Source organism: Hyperoodon ampullatus (assembly GCF_949752795.1).
Source record: "Hyperoodon ampullatus genome assembly, chromosome: 16".
NCBI classification, from domain to species: domain Eukaryota; kingdom Metazoa; phylum Chordata; class Mammalia; order Artiodactyla; family Ziphiidae; genus Hyperoodon; species Hyperoodon ampullatus.
In genome coordinates, this window is record NC_136929.1 from 52,701,087 (window position 1) to 52,714,385 (window position 13,299).

General features: G+C 38.3%; 1 protein-coding gene across 2 annotated transcripts in view; it reads left to right on the forward strand.

The window, feature by feature from the left end:
• The first annotated feature begins 421 nt into the window (after positions 1-421).
• The window catches only part of WBP4 (WW domain binding protein 4), a 30,813-nt gene continuing 17,935 nt past the window's right edge, over positions 422-13,299 (forward strand). Inside the window, exons 1-9 of one of the 2 annotated variants that reach the window (XM_079722122.1) lie at positions 422-607; positions 1,595-1,667; positions 1,825-1,932; positions 4,089-4,151; positions 4,241-4,364; positions 8,291-8,458; positions 9,530-9,576; positions 10,048-10,123; positions 11,893-12,098. In XM_079722122.1, coding sequence (XP_079578248.1) covers positions 606-607; positions 1,595-1,667; positions 1,825-1,932; positions 4,089-4,151; positions 4,241-4,364; positions 8,291-8,458; positions 9,530-9,576; positions 10,048-10,123; positions 11,893-12,098 — 867 coding nt within the window. In that variant the 5' untranslated portion in view covers positions 422-605. The remainder of the gene's footprint in view (positions 608-1,594; positions 1,668-1,824; positions 1,933-4,088; positions 4,152-4,240; positions 4,365-8,290; positions 8,459-9,529; positions 9,577-10,047; positions 10,124-11,892; positions 12,099-13,299) is intronic. The other variant, XM_079722123.1, reaches the window with a different exon arrangement.

Consider the following 13,299-nt stretch of genomic DNA (forward strand, 5'->3'; position numbering starts at 1 on the left):
CAAGCGACTCTCGGCTCCGAAACCAGCTGTTTCACCTCTTTTTTTTTTAACTCCGCCAACGGCCCCCAGCCTACAGGTCCGGGCTGCTCTGCTGGTCAAAGTGCGTGCGGACTAGTTGGCAAAGTTGAGGGCGGCGACGTCTCTGGGAACAGCTGTTTGCGTTCGGGGCGGAGGCGGCGCGCGAGCTCCTCGGCCACGAGCCAGCGAGCCTAGAAGAAGGGTGGAGGTTCTGGATCTCAGGGAAAAAGAGAAGGCGGGATGATGCGGGGACGTGAGGCTTGAGCTTCCCGTCTCTCAGCTCAGGTCCCGTCGCGCCTTCGCCCCTTCTCGGTGACCTCAACCCGTTTATAGCAACCCCACCTCTCCGCAGCCGGGAGTACCGCCCCTGGAGGGGGAGGGGAAGGAGAGGAAATTTCGAACGCGGATTGAGTCGTCTGGGCACCCGTAGTTGGGAACCGTGGAACACTGGTCCCGGGGAAGAAGGGAGGTGTCCGGGCTCGGAGGCTGCGGTGGGCCTCGCGGTGAGCTGGGCTCCGACTCGCCCCGCGTGGGGAACGTGAGCCTCAGCCGGGCCCGGAACGACCCGCGGAGCGGCTGGTCCTGTCATGTGAGTCGGGTCTCAGGCTCTAAACAACGAGGTCTTGTTTCTCCGGGCGGCCCTTTCCCCCTCCGGGTCTCTCGCTCCGCCACCACCCCTCTCCCCCCGCTCTCGGCCGGGGGGCGTGACGGACGCTCCTTTAACTCGCTCGGGGCTGGCAGCGGACAGGCGGGGCCGGTTTTCTGGGCGGGGTGGGAATGCTACCCCGCAGAGCGCCCCGGGGGCCTGGAGCACGGGCTCTGGGAGGGAGGCTGGCGGCCCCTGGAGATTGGACGGCCGCCGCAAAGCGACGGAGCGCTCCCGCCACCTACACGGTTGGGGGCCGAGAGCATCCTTCTGGTTTCTGTAGCGTTTGAACCGTGGGGTATTGTGAAATTGTAGGGTTGGGCTGCGGCCACCTCTGCCTCCTCCGCCTACTAGAAGCGGCCAGCCTTGGTTAGCCTATGAATTTATTTTTTATTTTTTGGTCTTGCCGGCCGAGAGATCCTTTGGCTTTTCCAACTCTCTTTTGCCATGAGGCTCAAGAACAAACTGTATTAACTGATAGTCTCAGAGGAGCCACGGCCTCCCACCAGAGGTGTCTTATGTTTTGTTCTTCGGGTAGAAATAACTTGATTTAAAGTGAACTTTATGAGTTTCTTCATGTTTCAATTAACAGTAATCTCCAAAAATGCCAGAAAGGAATGGAAAGAATAGATAATCTTCTCCAATATGTTCCTTATTTCTTAACACTGATGACAGTAACAAATGAGGCATTTTTAAAAAAGCTATTTTGTTTAAGGGCGTTTTAAATCCGTTGCAGACTTTTTCCACTCCCAATTTCACTTGACTGATTTCAGTCAGCTAAATAATAAAGCAGGGTGCTGTGTGTAACAAGTCAAGATTCAGCAGCAGAGGCTTATATTTCGGACTCTTTAAGAAGTTGTAAATCATGCAAAAATTTACCTTTTAAAATTTAAATTGTAAATAAACTTAAACTTGTTTTTCCTTTTCCAGGGCAGACTACTGGAAGTCCCAACCAAAGAAGTTCTGTGATTACTGCAAGTGCTGGATAGCGGACAATAGGCCTGTATGATAATTGCTCTATTAAATATTCTCATAATATTGTATTCATGTGAAATGTTCCTTTTTGATCTAAACTCAGAGCTTACAAAACAGTTTCATATACATTGCTCTTGATTTTTCAAAACATCGAACAACTTTTGTTGTCTTTTCATTCCTTGTAGGAAAGCTGTGAGCCGCCTCTTTTTCATCAGCCCAAATTTGATTTTGTACTAAGCCAAATTATTTCTCTGTGGCCCTTCAGTCACATTAAGGAACTGGACATAGCGTGGGTAATTGCATTAATGTTTATGAAACACCTACGTTATGATGGTGCTGTTTGTAATGTTGTCATGTACAAAGAAAAGTAAAAGCAGAAAGCCCTTAATATGTAGAAAGAAACGACATTATTGTACTTTTTCTTGTATGTTTTCTGTTCTAGAGATAGTTAAATATGTTTGATGCAGAGCTTTATATCTCTAAATGCTTAAATTTGAAAGAACATTGTTACCTTTGTCATGGAATATGAAAATAGGAACCTTTAAGCACATTATTACTGTATGCCTTAGTCCAAATTCAGCTTTTAAGACATGAAACAAAAAGCACCATTGATTTTTGGTTTTTTCCCCATCTCATGCGTGTCATGCTCTATGTACATAGTACATAAACGGTAGGGTATCTTTTAAATGTATATTCATATCCTTATTATTTGGTAGAGTGGGATGCACAGAAGAACAGTAGCCCCATCTTTAACAGTGTTATGTTTCTTTGATAGACATTTATTACTATTATCTGCAAAGAGTTTAAGGATTTTTTCTTTTCAGTTTTGTCTTGCTTTACTTTTGTCTTTTTGAATAGTTGCTAAAGTTCTTGACTATTTTGTTTGACTTAGCCATCCTTACAAAAAAAAAAAAATGCCACAAATTTTAAAAGCTACACAAATCACTGATAGTCTCTTCCCTGGAAGTATCCAAGCAATTCAGTGTTTTTGAGTTGTCTAGAGCAGGGGTCCCCCACCCCCAGGCCTCTAGTGGTACTGGTCCAGGGCCTGTTAGGAACCGGGCTGCACAGCAGGAGGTGAGCGGCGGGCGAGCCAGTGAAGCTTCATCTGTATTTACAGCCACTCCCCATCGCTCACATTACTGCCTGGACCAACACCACCCACCACCCACCCCAGGGAAAAACTGTCTTCCACGGTCCCTGGTGCCAAAAAGTTTGGGGACCAACGATCTAGAGTAAATAATTCCTTCTGGGATAGTCTTTCTTCATCTTCTTGAATTGCTAATATACATTGATTTAACCTTTAGAAACAAAATTAATTTGTTTTTGAACAGGCCTTAAATATTCTTTGTGTAGTATAACCAACTTTAGGAAACGAACATATGAAAAATAGAGGATGAATGTTTGCTTTATGAAGTCACACTTTAAAGAGGAATTCACAGCAGTACTTTCGAATAATCAGCAAATGTGTTAGATAAGAATTGACTGACAAAACTTATTTTGAAAAGTTACCAAAAATTTCTTACTGCATACAACAACACATTTGTAATTTAGGGGGCATTCTGGCTGTTAAATAGGTAATAGCATTCACTCACCAACTCTGTCCCCATCCATCCATTTACCATCATTCCTCATAGGTTACCACTTTTTAAATTTTCTTGTCTTTCCGTCCATTGTTTCTATAGGCATATAGATACAGGTTCTGATTCCAGCATGCATAGAAGGTAGCATGCTGTTTACACTGCCGTGCATCACAGTTTTTTTTTTTTTTAATTGGACACCATATGCTGGAGCTCTTTCATCATCAATATATAAGGAGCTTCTTTGTTCTCTATTACAGCAGCCTAATTTTGACAGATAGTGCCAAATTGCCCTGCATAGAAGTTTTACATTTTGTACCATTACCACATAGTAATAGTATTTGTTTACAATTTAGGAGGAGTTTTTTAACATCTACTTTTCTCGCAATTTGGAGGAATACGGTTCTAAGAACCATTGTTTATTCTCTGTGTCTTTTACCTAATGTGGCAAGTAGAGCAGTACAAATTCTAGAGATTCGCGGGTTTTGACGTTTTATGTTGAGAGGTGTTTCTTGAAGTTAACATTTTTTTTTCCACTCCTCCTTTGGCTTCATGTCTTGTTTGAGTCCTCTCTACAATATTCACTAGATTAGTCATCAAGGGTACCTTGTATATTTCTCTATTAATATGGTCATCATAGTTTATTTTAAGCACCAAAGGAAACCTAGTCAGAGGGCATAATAATAGTGTGGTTTAGTTCCTTAGCATTATTTGATAAAAAGGACCAGTTTGCATTAGAATTATTTTTATCTTTCCTGCCAATTGTAATTCAATTTTGTTATGTTCCATATCTTTATTTACTGTTACTTTGCTGTGAACGTTATGTGTAGTTTTCCTTTGTATTTTCTTTTTTTTTTATAATCTTCAAGAGCATTGAATTTCATGAAAGAGGAAAGAACCATAAGGAAAATGTGGCAAGGAGGATCAGTGAGGTAATCTAGTTTGTTTCTTTCTTTGCCAATTTCTCTATGTAAATATCAGCCCTTTATCTAGCTTTCACTTTTATATGTGTCTTACGCAGATTAAACAGAAAAGCCTGGATAAGGCAAAGGAAGAAGAAAAGGCATCAAAGGAGTTTGCTGCAATGGAGGCAGCTGCCCTGAAAGCATACCAAGAGGATTTGAAAAGGCTTGGCTTAGAGTCAGGTAAAAAAGGAGCCAGCACGTTCTAAAAGTAACATCAGAGGTCATGCTAAGTGAGCTCTTAGTGTTTCCATAGAGAGGTTATACACTCGGTGTACTCTTAGTGCTTTGCCTGTACATCACAGCCCTATTTAGACTGTGGGACTTTTGCTCGTGCACTTTCGTTTTGCTTTTAAATCTTCATCTTTCAATACCTCCATTCACAACAACTGTGTTACTCTTGGGGTTTCCTAGTCCTTGCTCTATCGTAGGTCAGCGGTTCATTTCCGAGACACTTGAGTTTTTATGTATTCTAATTATTTGGCTAAATGGATCTATTCATTTAAAAAATTGGCCTTGCATTATAACCCCCGGTCACTTTATCTATATGGTCAAAACTATGAATCATGTTTATTTATATAATTGAATTATAGTGAATTAACCTTGTGTGGACAAATTAAGTGAATTTACTACTAGAAGGTAGATTTTTTTTTTACTTTTTAATTTTTTTATTGAATATATTGGACATGTATGTAACATTGTGTGTTACTTTGATACATTTATTGTAATGGGATTGCCATTGTAGCAGTATTTATCATATTACATAATTATAGTATGATATCATTGTCTATATTCATTATATTGTTCATTAGACTTCTGGCTTATTTACTATTCATTGCAAGTTTGTACCCTTAAACAACATCAGTCTTATCCCTCCACTCCCCCATCCCCTATTTTGCTCTGTCTTTTACAAGTTTGACTTTTTTAGATTCCACATACAGGTGATACCATACAGTATTTGTCTTTCCGTATCTGGCCTATTTCGCTTAGCATAATGTGCTCAGGGTTCATCCATGTTGTTGCAAATGGCATGGTATCCTCCCTTCTTATGGCTGAATTTGTGTGTGTGTGTGTGTGTGTGTGTGTGTGTATGTATGCATGCCACATGTTTTTTTATCCACTTATCTGTTGATGGGCATTTTAGGCTGTTTCCTATCTTAGCTATGAATAACTTAGCTGTGATAATGCTGCAATAAGTATATATCTCTTCACAATCCAGTCTCATTTCCTTTGGGTATATACCCAGACGTGAATTGGTGGATGGTATAGTAGACCTATTTTTTAATTTTCTGAAGAACCTCCATATTTTTTTCCTCTGTGGTTGAACCAGTTTACATTCTCACCAGCAGTGTATGAAGGCTCCCATTTTACCACATGCTCGCCAGCAAGAAGGTAGATAATTTGAGGGTGTGAGGATAACTCATTTCCAGATAAAAGGCATTATTTAAGTGGTGTATATCTATCTTGTCACTGAATTTAGACTTTAAGTTGGTAACTTTCTATAAAGCATTTCTTCCATGACAAATCCATCATCCTGAAACCAGATCTCAGTTTTTGAGCTTGCATAACAGTTGCAGTAGTCAACATGGAATGGTATTCTTTACTTTCTAACAAAATCTGCTTTTGATTAACTTTTTAAGCAGAGTAACAGTTAAGTTAATTGGTGTTGCCCTCATCACATAAGAACAGTTGTGCCCAGACTTTTTTTTTTTTTGGATGCGTTGGGTCTTCGTTGCTGCATACAGGCTTTCTCTGGTTGCGGCGAGTGGGGGCTACTCTTCGTTACAATGCAAGGACTTCTCATTGTGGTGGCTTCTCTTGTTGCGGAGCACGGGCTCTAGGAGCGTGGGCTTCAGTAGTTGCAGCACGCGGGCTCAGTAGTTGTGACACGTGGGCCCTAGAGCTCATGGGCTTCAGTAGTTGTGGCATGTGGGCTCAGTAGTTGTGGCTCATGGGCTGGAGAGCATAGGCTCAGTAGTTGTGGCACACAGGCTTAGTTGCTCCGTGACATGTGGGATCTTTCCAGACCAGGGATCAAACCCCTGTCCCCTGCATTGGCAGGCGGATTCTTAACCACTGCACCACCGGGGAAGTCCGTGACCAGACTTTTAAAATATCCTGGACATTATTAGTTAAAAGGTGGGGGTAGTAGTATTTCTACAAGGTTAAAGCTTTATGTTCATTTTAAGGGGAAAAAGGATTGTAGGCATTCCTGCAGAATTAAAGACGTAGTTGAAAATTCATCTCATCAATTAGGTAGATCGGGAGATTCTATTATGCTGCCCTATGAGCAAATAAATCTTAGTGTTTTATATTTAATTGGATTTTTCCTATCAAATGTTTTTCATAGCCTTGTTTTCTAAATAGAATATGTATTCCTTTAAAAGTGAAACAGTATAGGCAAAGAAGAGAGTTTTTAAAACTAGCTGCTTTTAAGATTTCTCCAGACATCTTTAGAATTTTTTAAATAAAGTTATACTGTACATTTTATGCTGTGGTCTGTTTGGGGGTGGTTTTATTTCTTCCCTAAATGATATGTCAAATATGTCTTTTCTTTTAAATAATTAAAGATACACATTATTTTTAGTGGCTACAGAGCGTTTAGAAACACAAGCTTTGGGGTCAACCAAAATCGCCTCTTGCTAGTGATACGACTTTCAATTTTTACTAAAATTAAGTAACATAATAGTATGAATTACTATGACCACTTGTAACAAGTGTTCAATAAAGGGTATAAAATGCCATAATAGGATGCCATTAAAATGCCATAATTTATGTAACTAGTCTCTTCCTGATTAACATTTAGGTTCCTTGGAGTTTTTTACTGTTAGGAAGAATGTTTCAGTGAGCACCCTTATGTAGGCATGTTTTCACATTTATCTCTGTAGGCTCGATTTCTAGAAGTGAGATTGCAGATTTAAGTGTAAATATATTTTGTATATTGATTAAATCAAGCTGTCTTCACAAATGTTGGGCTGATTTATACTTTTTCTAGAAATAAAATTATTTTATTAACTGATGTTGGGAATAATTATTCCTTTGGAAAAAAGCAAAGCCATAAAAACTACCCATTTTTTATACCCATGTAGATATCCGATAGATCATACTGACTAACTGTGGATTTGGTCATTCTTTTCAGTATTATTGATCTAATGCAAAAAAAAATTGTATGTATTTGCATTTCTTTGGATATTAGTGAAGTTAAGTGTTAAAGTACCTTTGTACTTTTTGCCCACTTTTGTGTTAAAATGTTAGATTTGTAAGGGATCTTTGTTAGGAACATTAATCCTCTGTCATATTTGTTGTAAAGATTTATCATTTGTCTGTCTTATGTTTTTTTTGTTGTTTTTATTTTTGCCATACCAAATATTTGAATTTCTATGCAGTCAAATTTAACATTATTTTACTTTTTGTTTTTTCTTGTAAATATCTTTGATCTGAAATTTATATTGATGTAAAAACATGGGAGGAGCAGGGAGTGGAGAATAAATTTACTTTTTCCCAAATAATTAACCAGTCAGTCCAACATCATTTGTTAAATTTTTTTTTTCTAATAAGAAATACCAGAAATATGCAGTTGGAACTGTTTCTGTACTATTGTGTTTCAGTCATATGTTTGTCTACTCCTGGATCAGTTTTACACTATTGGTTTTTTAATCAGAGTTTCAGAATGTTTTAATATCTAGTAGGACTAGATTCCCCTTATCACTTCTTTTTTATAATTCTCCAGGATATTCTTATATTCTTACATGTTTAACTTTCTAAATAGGCTTTGTAATAACGAGTCAAGTTCCAAAAACAATCTTGTCAGGCTTTTAATTGGAATAAAATTATTAGTGGTTTTGTTTTGTTTTGTTTTGTTTTGTGGTACGTGGGCCTCTCACTGTTGTGGCCTCTCCCGTTGTGGAGCGCAGGCTCAGCGGCCATGGCTCACGGGCCCAGCCGCTCTGCAGCATGTGGGATCTTCCCGGACCGGGGCACGAACCCGCGTTCCCTGCATCGGCAGGCGGACTCTCAACCACTGCGCCACCAGGGAAGCCCTATTAGTGTTTTATAACAGGAAAAAAAATTTACATCAGCTACTTCACCCTTCTCTCATCTTTCTTCAGAAATTTCAGATCCAAGCGTGTCACCAGTAACCAGCACTATCCCACCCACCTCTGCATCAAATCAGCAGAAAGAAAAGAAGAAGAAGAAAAAAGACCCTTCAAAGGGCAGATGGGTAGAAGGCATAACCTCTGAGGGTTACCATTACTATTATGATCTTATCACAGGAGGTAAGTCATTTAGGCATAAAAATAGTAGAGAATGAGAACTGACAGTTTGTTTTGTGTTAGGACTTTTAGTTAATATTGGAACGTTTAAACAATGAAAGACTAACTTTACGTTTTTGCCACTGGTAAAAAAAAATTATGTGCCCTTTAAAAAGGTACCCTTCTCATAGTGACTCCAGGTCATAATTAAAGACTTAATAGTGGGTTCCTTACAAATAAATTATAGCTTTATATTTTCTCAATAAAACTTTGTAAATATTTTAACTTTTAGGAGTGTATGAGGTCACAAGGAGAAAGAAGAGAGCAAGTGGAAAGGGTGGGTGGTACATATATTAAAGGAATGGTAGAAGAAACGGTAAGAATGGTCAGGAAGGTAGGAAATGAGATGAGAGAGTTAATCACGAAGAAAACCTTGGGCTACCAGTATTATGGAAATTATTAAGATCTCTAGAATCACAGTCAGTTTTTGACGACATAGGAATAGTAATCTCTGAGAGTTTGCACTGAGCCGTAAGTGAAGTGCGTGTTGTTGTTCAGCAGTGAACCATAAATAATTGTATGCTAGGGATTATAAGTCTTTCTCAAATTTACATAGAAATTATTTATTAATTACATTTTTTCTCTCTTCTGGTGCCTATTCCTTGCTGCCTTTGTTCACCATCCTACTTTATATACTCTTGCTCTCAGCAATATTTGTTTTTAATTCCTGCATTCTTCATCTTATTCCTCTTTGGAGTCATTCATTCCATCTCTCACTCTCCCCTGCCCCAAGATGTCAAAATTGATCAAGCCTGAATTCCAAGAAATCTTTAAGAGGAGCCCTACCTAGCTCTAATACTTCTTGTGAAGGACCAGTAACTTCTTATCCTTCATTCTGTCCTTCCGTCTTGGTTACGTAGCATCCACATGTATTCTTCACAGGACTACTGGGATGTATGTTGTTTCTTTTTATTTTTCAGTTATGTTTTAATCTGTAGACACGTAGCGTTTCGTTCACGTTGAATATCTTGTAATTTTTTGCCAAATTAAATTTTGGGGGGAAGATTTTACAAATGCAATATATTTTGTTTTAAGCATCTCAGTGGGAGAAACCTGAAGGATTTCAAGGAAACTTAAAAAAGGTAACTGAAGCACATTAATAGTCTTGTTTTAATTCTTTTAAGTGATTGGCTTCTGGGATTTTTGTAGGGTTGATTAAGCAAATTTACTTCCAGATAAGCCTCCCTGTCTCCCCAACCCCCTTTGTTCCTTTCTTTCTATAGTCCTTTTTTTAAAAGGGTGGATGGTGGTGGAAAAGTGATGTCTACCCTAAACGTCCACGCAGGGCAAATATTATTAGTTGGTTTGCAGTCAGTTGCCATTTACATGTCCCTGTCAGTCTGCAAAGAACTGTTCCTGGCTTTCAGAGGCAAGGCATTCCCTCCCTGAAAGGTGGCTCATGATGAACACAAATCAAGCTTCCTGGCCATGATCAGTATCACCACCCCTAACTGCCAGGTGTCAAGAGGAAAGGAAAGGTTGGCTGACTCTGCCTTAGTTATCTAATATATGACCACATCTTCAGTTTATGCTGGTTTTTTTCCTCCCATTAGACGGCAGTGAAGACCGTTTGGGTAGAAGGTTTAAGTGAAAATGGCTATACCTATTATTATAATACAGAAACGGGGGGTAAGTATTACCTTTGTTTATCTCTTAAGCTGTCTAAAATTGTACCTCACACTGCTTATTAGCCTGCCGATGAATTGTCTGAACCTGAGAATTTTAGTATAGTAATAAACATATTTCTGTAGCAAGTACGTATTTTTTATAATTTAAAAACATTACCAAAAAAAATGGACCAAACTATAATTTAAAAACATTAATACAATGGCAAAGCAAAAAGATTTCTATAATACACTGAGCCATGTGTTGTTCTTCTCAAGTGATACTGCATTCACAAATTTTTTTACTTTGAAAATCATTTTTACTTTCTCTACCATCATTGGTTTTTATCGTGATTATTTTAGAAATATAATCATTACCTTGGAAGATCACCTCATTCAACTTGCCTTCTCCTATTTTAAAAAGCAGAACTGAAGCTATTTTAGCAGTGGCTAAGACTGTCTAATTTTCACTTTTACTAATTTAATAATTTTCAGTTATATAAATATTTAGAAAACATGCATAATTATTACCTAATTATTATCTAAGTTTTTCAAATTAAGATTTTATCTAATTTCATAAAACTAGTCTTTCCAGTAATTATAGTTGGTTTCTTCTGCAATTAAATTTACCAAAATAGCTATAGTATTGGTGTAACTTTGAGCTTTGTTTGTTTGTTTGTTTTTTAATTCCTGCTATCCAAAGACTGCTACATAGCATTAAGTCTTTTAGGAGGAAAAGGCCCTTTTGACCTCCAAGTAGATACCCAGCCTGCCCAATGATGACAATGCTTCTACCTCAGTAAACTTGATGTACTGAATCCTTATAAAGATAAAATAACATATAACTATAGAGTTAGATCTGAGTGAGCTCAACGCACAGCTTCCCTTACCAGCTCTATGATTGTGGGTAAGTCACTGAGCCTATATTTGCTCTTAAGTAGAGCTGATCCTGTACTATGTGAGTTCATGATGGTCATGCGTCTCTAAAGTTCCCCAAACAGTGCCTGGTACATATTAGATGCTTAACCAATTATTTCTTGTAAGTTCTTTTATTACTTATGTGAAATAAAGACAAGGAAAAAGTAATATTTTTTATTAGTGCTGGAAAGAACCCTGTAATTAATAAGGGACTATACATACTGATTTTCCCTCAACAATTTCAGTGTATGTCTGGATCAATGTGATTATTAATAGAGCCCCCTTTACTCTTAAAACTTTCCCAGTTGAACAATAAATTTTAGAATCCCTGTCCCTTTTATTAAACTAAAAATAGAGAGTAACTGCGGATAATTAGAACTATCATTTTACTAAAAGCCCAAGAAACCACTGGGTGGCAGTAGAGTTCAACTGAGATTTTTTTTTTCCCCTTATTATAAAATGACAAATTATATTCATTCAGATCTTCGCCATATTATTCCACTTTATGAAGATCCCAGGGAAATTTTGTGATAAATAACTTCAGTAAATCTCATGTGTGCCCATTACGATGTTTCCTGAAACTGGTGTTGGTTCAATTTTGAGTCCTCAGAAAGTATTACCAGTTGTTAGGTCTCTTTCCATTGGGGCTGTAGTTTATACATCTAGTGAATCCAGATTGCTTGAATTTAATTTCTGAAAGATAATAGCAAGACCTTTGGGATCTCTTATTTATTATCTTCTTGATCAAGTGATGGTGTGAAACAGATGCAGTGTTGTCACTTAATATACTGTAAGTAACAGGAAACATTATATTGGGAATTACTTCTAAATAGAATTGGTAACTAAATAACATGACTATTAAAATGTGTTGAATAGAATCCAGATGGGAAAAACCTGATGATTTCATTCCACACTCTGGCGATCTGCTTTCTAGTAAAGTCAATGAAAAGTCACTTGGCACCCTAGAAGAGTCCAAATTATCAGATTCACGTAGTGATTCTGATGGGGAACAAGAAGCGGAAAAGGGAGGGAAAAAAGGAGAGGTCTCTACAGAAACGCAAAAGCTAAAAATAAAGTTTAAGGTAAGTTCTTGATTTACTCTTTACAACAGTTTGTTAATTTATGAAAAGATCTACAGACTTTCTTCAGCTTTCTGGGAGAAGATAGAAATAAAACCAAGAGATGCATTTTGGCACCCAGATAAATGGTTGTATCATTTATTGATATCTATTTGATAACAATATAGTAAATTCATTTGTAGACCTCCTAAGTTTGAAATGCCTCTGTAACATTCAGAGAGCTGTCTGAACACGCAAGTATGAATGTCTAGGCTAGAAATGTTAATTTGAGTATCATCAACATACTGGTAGTAATTTAAGTCTCAGAGTGGATGAAGTAACCTAGGGAAATGACCTTGGGGAACATTAAACATTTAAGTACAGGAGAGAAAAGAGCCCACAAGGCAGAATGAGGAAAGAATGATTAGGAAGGTATGCTGAGAAGCAGAAGAATTCAGTATCCCAGAAGCCAAAGGAGCAGAGAACATCAGGCATTAACTAGGTCTAGAAAAGGAAAAATGTCCATTGAATTTTGCAGTAAGGAAGTCCTTGATATCCTTCTAGCAGCTATACCAGAGTTTTAGGTGGGAAAACTCAGATTACAGGAGGATGAAAAGTGGTTCACAGTGTATATGTGGTTTGGATGTGAAGTGAAAAGTAGAAATTAGATGATAAGATGGTGGCTACATACTGACTTTTAATTGTGAGAGATTTGTGGTGGTGATGTTTTCCTTAAGAGGGACTCCAAAGGAGGTAGAAAGGGAATACCAGCAAGGGTGAGTGGATAGGTTGGTCTTGAACAAGGAATAAACTCGTTTTCTGTAAGAAGGTAAGGTTTTCATTTTCTATAAGGTATGGCTATGGATGATTTGCTGTCAGGAAAGAAGAGTTCTGCCTTTTAGCCTCAACTTACTCATGTATAAAGAAATCAAGATTGCTTGCTGAGAGTGAGAAGCTTTGGGGAGCTTGACAACATTAACAGACTAAAATAATCACTGAGCCAGGGTGGGAGAAGAAATGAACTAAGTAAGAGGATTGACAGGTGGTGGTGCTAAGTGCCCAACCATGGTGGGAAAGTAGAACAGACATTTTAATAGTGTTAATAGTATCGCTAGTCCTCCTGCTTTTGTGACCTTTCCAGGAACACTCAGGAGCCTGGGTGCCAAAGCAGACAAGATACATAGCATTGATCCATGGTTGAGTACTGGCCTGAGAGGTGAAGGAA